Source organism: Physcomitrium patens, chromosome 17, assembly GCF_059467195.1.
Source record: "Physcomitrium patens ecotype Gransden chromosome 17, ASM5946719v1, whole genome shotgun sequence".
Taxonomy (NCBI): domain Eukaryota; kingdom Viridiplantae; phylum Streptophyta; class Bryopsida; order Funariales; family Funariaceae; genus Physcomitrium; species Physcomitrium patens.
In genome coordinates this window covers 6,302,292-6,313,951 of record NC_143426.1, presented here as the reverse complement: position 1 = coordinate 6,313,951, position 11,660 = coordinate 6,302,292, and the positions used below count along the sequence as shown (strand labels likewise).

The following is an 11,660-nucleotide window of genomic DNA, read 5'->3' as shown; positions in this document are numbered from 1 at the left end:
GAGGGCGAGGACGAGGAGGGTGGGGAACGGGAACGGGAACGGGCTGGGGATGGGGATGGGATCCTCCGCCGCCGCCGTCTCCTTGAGCAGGAGAGGAGAAGAAAGGGAAAGCGACAGGTGGGGAACTGTCACGCTCCCACGTTCCCCAAGCTCTCCTGGTCAAACCGCCTTGACCCTAACCACGTCTCTTAGAGGTCCCCTCAGAGAAACACTAAATTATATTGTTATATGTTTGTTGTAATTAATTTTTTGTGCGCTTCGCTTTAAAAGAGAAAATAAATTTGATGTCAGAGTTGGTAGTGTCATATCAAAGTTTTTTTTTTTTTTTTTTCTGTGAAGAAAAACATGTGATAGCATAGCTTGTGACAACAATAGATTCAAATATCTAAATAATTATCATAATCTTGGTGGTTTTTTGAAAATGCTGGTAAAGAGTCTTAGATTATTAAGGTAGCAGTCATTTGTAAAAGAACTATCTGATAACTCTTCAAATTATGCCAACTCTTGAAATGTGAGTTTACAGTAAGTGAGAGTGTGTGTGTGTGTGTGTATATATATATATATATATATACGGATTATTAATATAATGAATATTGTATTGATTACAAGCTACAACATTACTTATAAATTCTTACATGTACACATGCAGTATTTATATTCAATCAAAAATATAAAATAACATAAAATTCAATAAATAAACGTATATATTATTTTACATCAAATATAAATATGTCAAATTTTATGTCCTATTTTTAAAATATAAAATTTTTATTTAGAAAAATTTAATTATATAATTATATAAAAGTGAAAAAAATTTAAATGTAGCAATATATTCTATTTTCATATATAAATAGTTACTTAAATTTTTATCCTTTAAATTATCATGTAAATTTTCAACATTTATTTTTAAATAACCCAATGTTTTAAAAAAAATATTAAATAAACGTTAAAAATATTCACAACATCTATAAATTTTTCTGAATGTTAGATATTTTTCATCTATGACTTAATACAACAACTTAAAAATTCTAAAATTCATTTATTTTTATTATACTCAATAAATGTGTATGTATATATTACAAACACATAACAATCATCATTCATAATCATATTCCTTTTTTTTTAAGTCTATTGATTAATTCTCAAAAATACCTCTCTCTAATGTATATAGATAAAACTCAATAATATATGCATAAAAATCATTATTAAAAGGTTTTTTTAGTTGTTTCATTAAAATGCTTGTCCTATTCAATTGCTTTGTTGATAAAAATTTCTTTGTTTGTACGTCCAAAGAATCTACAAGGAAATAGAATTAATATTGATGTATCTTGATTCATGAATTCCTAGAAAGAGTGACTTACTAGATTCTCTAATATCACCTTGAGCATTTTTAACTAGAAAGAATTTGAATATAGGAACAAAGGATATGTATTTGCAAAAACAAATCAAATGAGATGGAGATAAATAGAGCATTAAAAACAAAGAAAATACTAACAGGTCTTATTACAAATGTGATAAAATTGTAATAGACTAAGAACAATTTGAACAATCTATTCTATAATTTAGACCTTTCTACAAGTAGAATTTGTTTTACTTGCACAACAAGCAAGAATGTTAAAGAAGATAAAATAATTCTTATCTCATGATTTGGAAGATTATTTTTTTTTTTTTAAAAAAATACATTATACTTCCAAATGAGTTAAGTGTAATTTTTTTTATGTATTAATGATAATGGTAATTGTTTATGTTTATCCATCCAAGGGCATTACATATCTCTTCATGCATCAGTTCTTCCATAAGTTCATCTACACTTATTAACCAATTCTTCCTATATTGAAAATGTTTAAATAAACATAAAAGATAGAGAATAGACTCTACAACCAAGATTAATATGAACGAGCCACAACTCATGAACCTTGTTTGTTGTCCACTTTAGATGCAACACATGAAATTCTTTTCTTTCTACTTTTGTTCTTGAAGAGAATATATTGATAACAATTGATTTCTACCTCCTTTGTAATTATATAAAACCCCATAGCTCAAACATGTTATTCTTAAAACAAAGCAATTGAATCTAATACTTATATATATACAAATGAATACTAAAACTAACATTTCACCCCTCAATAATTTACTATTAACATGTTCCTTCCAAACAAGAATAAAAACCTCAATGCAAATACATACAAACACATAAAATATATATATATATATATATATATATACCTTCCAAAAATAAATAAATAAATAAACAAACTTTTTAATGAACCTTTCAAAAGTGGAAAAATAAAGAACAAACAAAAACAACCAACCAAACCTGCAAAGTCACTAAGTGAACTCATTAATACAATAATTCACTCACAAAAATTCATCTACACTAAAAAAGATTTGCAAAAAATAAAAAATAAAATCTTCAAAATAATCACAGAATAGTAGCGTTGTCCTAACTGAAGATTGATTTGTATTCCAGTTTAATACGTGACAAGGCCAGTTTCGCAAGCTCCATAACTTGCATGCAGTGCAGTTCAATATTCAGCCAAAGATACCCGCAACAACTGCCACTGATATTCAATCTCATTACTTGCACAAGATGAAAAGAGTTAAGACGGCATTTCTGATACTGCGCCAAACACATTGACAACCTACATTCAACCCTTAAGCAAAGCTACTATTTAAAACTCAAATCATAAAGAGACCTTCAAAAGGCTCCCAGTCACAAGCGGATGTGCAGTAGACTGACAACCTAAGTATAACAAAAAGATGACACCAGATTGAAAGGCACTCAAGCCTTGTGGTAGTTCTGCCTTGAGATTGGGTTCATCACCACCGGTCCTGCTGCCTCACGTGGCCATGCATCCAACTTCTTCCCTGTTTCCTTCTCCCACTCGCTGTTTTGGGCTGTGATCGGCACCGTACCTGCACCATCCAATCCATAAACATTACTCATGTCACCACACACCCCACCTTCACCGTCCCACGCCATTGCGCCTCCACATCCACATCCTCACCCTCACCACCACACTGTGTCTGCTCCACACCCACAACCCGCTACATTCACCTGTCCAAACTTCCCTGCGCCACCACGCTTGTTTCTTCTCATGCCCACACTTCCCCAAAACACCCCCACCTCCTCACCACCGTCGCATGCAAACTATTCACATCCCAAATCCACCAAAACCACACACATCCCACTGCGTCGCCCACCACCACACTGCCACCCGCATTCTAAACACCACAGTTGGACCTCAATTCCGCCCCTCCCACGACTTCACTCATTCCTCCTCCCACAATTGTGCCAAGCTTCTGCCGTCAACGTCGTCACCGTGTCTCGACATCTTTCCTGCCCTGCTACCAACTACGAACGTGCACAAATTTCCACTACTTCACAACTTCTCACCCCCAACTGCCACCGTCCATCGAGTCAACACATCACACAACTCACCCCGTCTCGCTCCACGCACTTCCGTTCCCAAATCTCAACCCCACACTCCCACGCACAATTCACTCGCCACGTCACGTAACCTGTCACCGTAGCGCCACACCAGAACACTTCATCCACCACCAGGTCGTCCCATCTCTCCTTCCCACCACAGTCGTCGCATCCAATCGCCTCACACAACCCCTAAATCCCGATCTCATTCCGCCAACCCCCACTATGCCCAACCGATCGTCACACCTGCACTGCGACCAAAACCTAACTAACCCTCCTCCCTCCGACCCTCACACCCGACAATCGCCCTGCACAAACCCTCCCCTGCAACAAAACCAACCCCCAAACCCACACAACACCGACTTCCAACACCACAGACACGGAGAATGGGCAAGGAAACCCTAACCTCCAAACAGCTTGCGATTCCTGCTCAAGTCCCAGAACGCGTAGGACACAACACAGGTGCCCGCGAGGGCAGGCATGATGACCTTGGAAAACGACACCAACCCCATTTGCAGTGACGATATGGCCTCGCGTTTCGAATGCTGCTTGAATGGTTGTGGAGAACAAGGAGGGAAGGAAGGGACCCCGACGGAGAGCAACGAGAAGCAGCGAGTGAGAGCGAATGCCGAAATGCTGACTTGCGCTGCCCAGTCACTCCGAAGAAGTGCACAAAGGCTGTCCCTCCCTCCCTCTCTTCCTGCCTGGCCCTTTCGCGGTGGCTGGCCTTGTCTTCACCAAGGGGTCGCCGAAATCTGAGATCCGGCGACGGGCCGTGGGCGTCGTTGGTGTGTGCGAGTCCAAGTGGAGTGTTTTAGTGTGGGCAAGCCTCGTGGGGGCAGATTTGACAATTCCTTTCCTGAATTACTTTGATGCCCCTTTAGTTTCTGTGCTTCCAGTTGGTTGTGGACTCTTCATCTTCGTTCCTGGTCTTTGCGCCACTCGCAAGGTTGTTGGGCGCCCTCCCCCCGTTGCCCTCGTTGCTTCATTTACTTGTTTTAGTTAATGTCCCATTTGCAGTGCTTCATCTATTTGCTTCTTTGCTTCCTTTGATGCAACTTTCTATTTGCTCATTTTTTGTCATGTAGAATTATTGCATTTTACTATTATGTAGTTATATGGTTACTACAGTAGTTTCCATTTTTAAAAACATTAAGTCAAATGGGTTGATTTTTTATTAAAAAAACCAAGTTAATATGATCATTGAAATAAATTTTTAATCTTTTGTAATTTTTGTAACATAGATTACTTGATGTATACATTAATATGGTTCTATTATTATAAATACTTCAACAAATTTATAAAACAATTACTATATATGTAGAAGTAGAGGGATGCATTAAATAGATCCATTCTTTCACTAAATCAATCTATTCTATGTTAACCATCATGAGGGAAATGGATCATCTCTAGAAACCATCATTATAATCAAGTTGTAGTTTCAATTGTAAGTATTGTTGACTTATAGTTTTGAGCTACTACATTGCATGTGACTTAAAATTTTCATTGATATTTTGTTGTGATTTGATTTTGGTTGGATATGGTGACTAAGGATGGAGGTGCCATTTAAAAAGTATTTTTTCAAACTTCTAAGCAAGTATAATTGCCAATTGTTTTCATTGGCAATTAACACATTGGTGACAAGGATGTTGTCAAAGCATTACATAATAAGAGTAAACTTGTTATTAAGCTAAAAAAAAGTAATAGTGCTTAAGACCAAAGACAAAGAGAAATCACAACCCAAAGACAAGGTGAAGAAGACCAAAGCAAAATCTGCCCAAGAACAAGAATGATAGTTATGATAGGATGGATTGATTCAACAAATGGATGGATTTTTTTTAATATTCTTATATATATATATATATATATATGTATATATAAACATTGCATTCTAAAAAAATAGACTTATAAATGAATATATTGCAAATTACTTATGTTATCACAAATATTTATAGTATTCATATATTTAGATTTTAAAAAAATGTTATTAATATATAAACATACTTTTATTGATTAACTTTTAAAGAAGTATTTTTTTTATAGAACACATTTATAAAATATATTCTTATTGTTTAAATTAATATTTCTAATTTTTTTGGTTAAAAAAAAATACATTTACAAAAATTCATATGTTTTTTCTTTTAATTTTATATTTTTAGAAATTATAGTAATTTCAATATAAATAGAAAAATATCAAGATTCAATTATATAACTTTTGAATAAAATTTAACATGATAGTTGTTATATTTGATGGTAAAATCTAGTATTTTATATAGTAATTAAATAATATAATATATTTAATATATTAAAAATATTATTAGATAATAATTAAATTTTTATTAATAAATATATATATTTTTAGTTTTTAATTTTAATTTTTAATTTATAAAATTATAAAATTTACACAAACATAAAATAAATTTTAGTATTGTAAGATCTATATAATATTGAATGTTGTAAAAACTCTAATATATGTTCAATGAAGATAAAATAATTTTGTAAAAATGCAACTAAATTTTTATGAAATAAAATAAAAAGAATGTGAAAGACGGAATATTTTTATGTATTTAGCTTAAAATGTTATAATTTGATAGTTTTGTTAGAGCATAATTACAAGGGTGCAAAGTCTTAAAAAAATCCTAAGTTTGATCCATCTCCATCAAGCTTTTATAAAAGATAAACTTTTCAGTCTTTAATGGATATGACTATTTTTTTTTAAAAAAAAATTGTACAATAAAAAATAAAATTTTAGTAATATAATTTTTAGTATATTTATGCATTTTCATGATTAATCCATTTCTACACTCAAGTAATAATAAGTAGTTGTAATATTCATAAAAAGATCTTTAGAAGCTTAATAAAGACAATGAGGTTTGCAAGTTAAAAGTCTAAATTACAAAATGTCAATCAAATAGATTTGTAAATGCAATAGAATTCTAGAAGACATTTTGATGGCCATGTGAATATCAAAAAAACATATATAGATATAACTTGCATTTAAGAAACTTTCTATGATGTATTTTGAAGAAAATATTTTTTATCCAAAAAAACTATATTTTAGATGTTTATATTTCTATTTACTTAAAAGATATAGGTGTTTATTACACATTACCATACAACCAAATTTATATAAATAAGTATTGATACAACAAAATAATAATAATAATAATAATAATAAACATATCACATTTTCAACTAGAATTGGCTTTATAATATATTGGTCATAAAAGAATATATAATATCTAAATCCTAAACATTGATTTTGTAAGTTTTGTAATTTTATTGATTATCAAGAAGATAAATTCTAACAACAATAAGACATTAATACGAATATCATAACTATTATAATAATTAATTAATAATAATAATAATAATAACTCAATACTCTAATATTACTTTTCTTAAGAATCAATGACCTCCAATCCCACCCCTTCCAAAATCCCATGCTTCTATAAACACCAAAACCATCTATTGTTGTTTTTAAAGTCATTCAAACCTTTGTGGAGCCATAATATTCTCAACATCACCTTACAAGACACAACACAAACAGACATTCATAAACTATCTATTTATTCCACTTGGATAATTGATGAAACATTTATGTTTTTTTCTAAAAACTCCAAACTATTTTTGTATTTTCATTTCAATTTCTTAGTTAGAAGAAATCATTTACTTTAATTGTTTCTTATCACCATGTTTGTTCACATTCCATTGTCTCTCACTAACAACTCTACCCATCAAAATCACAGAGTGTGGTAAGGTTTATAGAACATGTAAGACCATGCAGCTTGAGAATAAACAAGTAGACTTCTCCACGGCGACATTTCTCAATAGAAAAATGGTCGCATCGAAGCAGGAACTGGGACTTCCGGAACCATGTTTGCAATATGTTGTCGACATGAAACCCTCTCGACTTCGGCAACAATTGCATCGCAGACACGATTGTGATTGGAGCAGCTGAATGGATCTTACACTAGATGTTGCACTAGTGAAGGAATTTTCAAGCAGATTCTGTGATTATGGCAGCACAGGAGTTGAATCCATGCCTTTTGAAGGCTTTATCGAAGAGATGCGTCCTCATTTTCTACCTCCTGCATCGGTGTGCGCGCGAATCACGTCACACTAGACATTCTACTGTGTTCAATAAGCCTTGCTAGATTAGAAAAGTTGCATTTTGTCGATCCGAATTGCTACAGTCTTTCGGTGGCTTGTTGCCACTTCGAAGCAATCTCTGTGAGATTTGATTGCTTACGGTTCATGGATTTTCGAACACCTGGGGTCCGTGTGTGTGCACTGGAAGGGAGCTTGTGCTTGTCGCTCAATACTCCGCAGCCGCAAGTCCGTGTGCGGGAATAGAAACCCATTTGATTCACTCCGAATGCCGACAAGCCTGGTACCGACCAACGGCAGGTCGCCTGTGCACCACCGAGTGAGTGGCACACAAGGTAAAGTCTGGCTAGAGATTAACTAGATAAGGTGCCGGCGACCAGCAGTCGATGGGGTTCGGAACGCGGCAGCATTGTCCTCCCATTGGGCATTGTTAGATATTTCTCTTCCAGGTTAATAGGTGGCGCACTGTGGAAATCAACTTTCTCAAGTTTGTAGGTTTTCATTTTTGGGGGGGGAGATTGATAACTATCAATTTCATTGCCTGTTTGGCAGTCCTGTTTGCGCTAACGAAGTTGAATATAGTGGCGCCATTATAAGCTTGCTCAAAGACGCCGAATTTGAAGACTTTTGTGTATTCTGAAGAAGTATGGCTTCTCTTGGTGGCCAGCTTTGCTCTGGAATCCATTCATTGTCCTGCCAGGGTCGAGCGAACACAAAACTTCACCCCATCGTCGTGAAATCTCGCAAGTGTGAAGTTGCGAGAGCTAGTTATGATGCTCAGGTACAAACCTCACGGCGAGAGGCGATTACTAGACTAGCTATTGCGTCAGGAGCTGCACTTCTGAGCTTGGTAGCGGCGACAGATGCTGCGCATGCTGCAGCGGGGGAGATAGAAACTGCTGAAGAAGCCGCTAGCAATCCTCTTATTCAGAGTATGAACTGTTCTCTCTTCTGTGTACTTGTCAATCCTGATTTGCTAGTAATCGTCGTCCATTGCTTGCCCCGACGGTGCATCTACACAGACCGGGTCAGAACTGTGTTCTGCTCTTGTATGAATTGTGGGAACTCCAATTGAATCATGTCACAGAAACTTGAAAAGGTGATCGTTTAAGAGAGGGTCGAGAAGTATTAACTAATTGGATCTGAAATGGAACCAACTGTGATCGCTATCTTCCAATTGTTATCTTGAAATAAGGATTACAATTGCATTTTAACATCAACTTTGTGCTCTCTGTGACAGAACTTCTGGAGACATCTCGAGCAAACAAGGCTGTCAATGACGCAGCGGTAATTTGGCTCTCTCTCTCACTCTCTCTCTCTCTCCCCCTCACCTTGTCTTAGCGATTATGAAGCTTATTGTGTTGTCAATTGGGTTACGAATGCTCTGAAGTTTGAGGTATTGGGTTGTGGAGGAAACGGAAGCTGAAGACGATTTTTATGATATCTCGCAGAGGCTGGAAGACTACTACCGGCGCAACTTCACAGAATACTTTCAGTTTGTGGAGGTAAAATCAAGTTCAAGCCTTCCATGCTTTGTGTGCACCTCCGCATATTTCTAACACACAAGCCCTAAACTCGACTATTTTATAAGCAATGAGGCTGCCTGTAAGAGCCTGTTTCTAGGATGTTCTCTCAATCGTTGTAGCAGAGCCATCCACCTAGGCACTGTTCTTCGCACTACCCACCATTGAAGTAGCAGATTTTTTAGATGATTGTCTTTTTCGCAGTTGCAAAATGTGAGTACAAGGCTGGGGATTATGTGTACATTGAACTGCATTGTTCAGACAATTGATTTCTCTCTCTGAATTTGCAGGGTTCCGTGAGGAACAAGAAAGAGCTGACTCCGGCTGAAAAAGCTATTGTGGAGTGGCTTGCGAAGAACAAATGAACATTTTCGCAAATTCCCATACCCGTGTAGAAAGATGTTTTCTTTTCCCATTCATCATGATTAATCTGCTCTCATAGTGTAATTCTGCAATTTGCAATCGACACCAGTATTTGCTCTCTTGAACTCATTACTTTGTCTTTGTTATAACGCCGACTTGATGAATATGTATTCTACTGCGTACACAATGCGCAGTTTGAATTTGGTGTGTTCACCGATGGAGAAGCTTGTACATTCATGTGAGCTTATCTAATTTGCGCGATCCTGTGTGGCGTAACTTGTGAAAACAAACTGACATCTACACATGGAGATTTCCCACTCTGAGCAAATCAGGTGGAACTGCGTTGTGTAACCCTAACAACCACAGCTGCAGCTTCTAAGACACAGCAAAGAGAGGAAGAGTCTCTCCAACTTGGCTATGGTGTGTGGGGGATGTTGATGCTAGACACACACGAGGATAGTGAATGCCATTGTTGAAGATGGAATTCCTTTGTAGTAACCCACTTCTGTTCATATCTCTAACCCGAAACTGGACTTTTGTTGCTGCAGCTGTGCATACTTCCGCTCTAACAGGATTTGTTCAGGCCTGCATAGCTTGCTGATCGATGGTGGTGGTCAACTTTTGGGGCTCAGATTTGCATGCAGAGCGGCAATGAATCGCAAAAAAACAGACTTGGATGCAAATCTAGGTGGGTAATTACTACTGTTTACCAAGCTCATTTTGATTCTACAGGATCCCCTCCTTAAATGGGCCTATTAAAAATTGGTGAAGTTTGTGACCTGCTTTTGCAGGAGTGAAGTCTGATCTTTGCCTCATTTAGAGTGTTGCGAGAAACTCTGGATAGATTGAATTTCTCCTTCTCCTTGCAAGGATTGTATTAACTGCCTAGATTTTTGGCTTATTTTCCTTGTTGTCAGATTTTTTTTTTTTTTTGTTTTTGTTTTGTTTTTGTTTTTTGATTTTTGATTTGCCTGGACATGAGATGACTTCCTCAAAATGCACTTCAATGCATTTGTAAATAGAAAAAGGTGTTTTTTTTACAATATATTTGTTTTTGTTGTGTTGCTGTCATGTGAAAAATGACATGGTCATTATCACATCTTTCAAAACCATCTTCAATTCGTTTTATGACCTCGCATCAACACATCGTAGAAGATATGGTAGAATTTTAAAATGTTCTATCTTTTTTCAAAATCATTTTTAATTCAAAGTGCATGACGCAATCTTTGAAGTAATGGCTCAATCGTCTCTTCAAATCTTTGGTTTGGATGAGAAATTTTATCTTTCCATATTTGTGTTAATTGTTTTTGGTGGTCAATGATTATTTTTGTTAATGTTTATGTTTATGCAACAAATTACTTGCTACTAGTTCTCTGTTAGATTATATTTAGACTAAAAGAACTAATTTTGTCATAAATTTTTGAAACATTTGTATAATACCTTTATTTGAAGGCTAAAAAATTAAGTTCTATAGTTGTTCGTTTTTTTTTAATGAATTAATTGTTACATAAATCCTTAGAACCACAAATGTTCCTTGATTTTACTATCTTCTTGTCTCACATTCTTTAATAAATATAATATTAAAGGCCTTTTGTATCAAACAAATCGTATTGGTATGCCCCAATACATACTAAGAAGTCTGTGTTTTCTTTGGAAGTTCACACGTACTTTGCTTTAAAACAACTTTGTCAAACTATGGTCCATTTAGTTAAAATATGCAAAAATACAATTTATTATTACATCCTTTATTGAATCATATTTTACTATTGTGTGTGTTGTATCAATAATAAATTGGAAAGATGCAAACAAAATAAACTCTATTGTAAGACAACATGATTACCTTGTTATATTGAATGTAACAATGAATTCAATATATATTTTAAAATCTTAACATATCCCATAACAAGATGATATTTATTTGTACTTACATGTATACTTTTAATTCTAGAACAACAACTTCATGCTTTTGAAATGATGTACGATGCAATCAATCAATCAATCAATCAACTTACAATGCAATCATTTTTGCAAAACTTTAATATATGAAGGAAAGCCACACAAACTAAATCTCTATTGGTTTACAGTTAACAGAAGAAAACAAAATACGACTCAAAACCCAAAAAAATTAGGGGTTTTAATTACTTGTAAATGAAAAAATTGAAAAAATAAAAATAAAAATAAAACACATGTTGCTGTATCAACATTGTGTCTTCTTATATTTATTTATTTAAAAT

At 34.8% G+C, this 11,660-nt stretch overlaps 2 protein-coding genes across 2 annotated transcripts; one reads left to right on the top strand and one right to left on the bottom strand.

Annotated features, from left to right (window-relative positions):
* Positions 1–2,438: 2,438 nt before the first annotated feature.
* Positions 2,439–4,055, bottom strand: LOC112294743 (uncharacterized). The gene is made up of 2 exons (XM_024545518.3): positions 3,837–4,055; positions 2,439–2,916 (listed from the first exon to the last, which is right to left on the bottom strand). Exons 1-2 carry the CDS (start codon positions 3,940–3,942, stop codon positions 2,783–2,785), a joined length of 240 nt encoding a protein of 79 aa, XP_024401286.2. The 5' UTR covers positions 3,943–4,055; the 3' UTR covers positions 2,439–2,782.
* Positions 4,056–8,054: 3,999 nt separating this feature from the next.
* Positions 8,055–9,644, top strand: LOC112294821 (uncharacterized). The gene is made up of 4 exons (XM_024545703.3): positions 8,055–8,472; positions 8,781–8,827; positions 8,992–9,045; positions 9,354–9,644. The coding sequence occupies exons 1-4, from the start codon at positions 8,187–8,189 to the stop codon at positions 9,426–9,428; spliced, it is 462 nt and encodes a 153-aa protein (XP_024401471.1). The 5' UTR covers positions 8,055–8,186; the 3' UTR covers positions 9,429–9,644.
* The last annotated feature ends 2,016 nt before the right edge of the window (positions 9,645–11,660 follow it).

Excerpts from the sequence above, each read along its gene's own strand:
- LOC112294743 (XM_024545518.3), bottom strand. The coding sequence starts at position 3,942 with ATGGGGTTGGTGTCGTTTTCCAAGGTCATCATGCCTGCCCTCGCGGGC. Across the intron at positions 2,917-3,836 it reads GAATCGCAAGCTGTTTGGAG|GTACGGTGCCGATCACAGCC; the intron begins GTTAGGGTTTCC and ends TGGATGGTGCAG.
- LOC112294821 (XM_024545703.3), top strand. The coding sequence starts at position 8,187 with ATGGCTTCTCTTGGTGGCCAGCTTTGCTCTGGAATCCATTCATTGTCC. Across the intron at positions 8,473-8,780 it reads TAGCAATCCTCTTATTCAGA|AACTTCTGGAGACATCTCGA; the intron begins GTATGAACTGTT and ends TCTCTGTGACAG. Across the intron at positions 9,046-9,353 it reads AATACTTTCAGTTTGTGGAG|GGTTCCGTGAGGAACAAGAA; the intron begins GTAAAATCAAGT and ends CTGAATTTGCAG.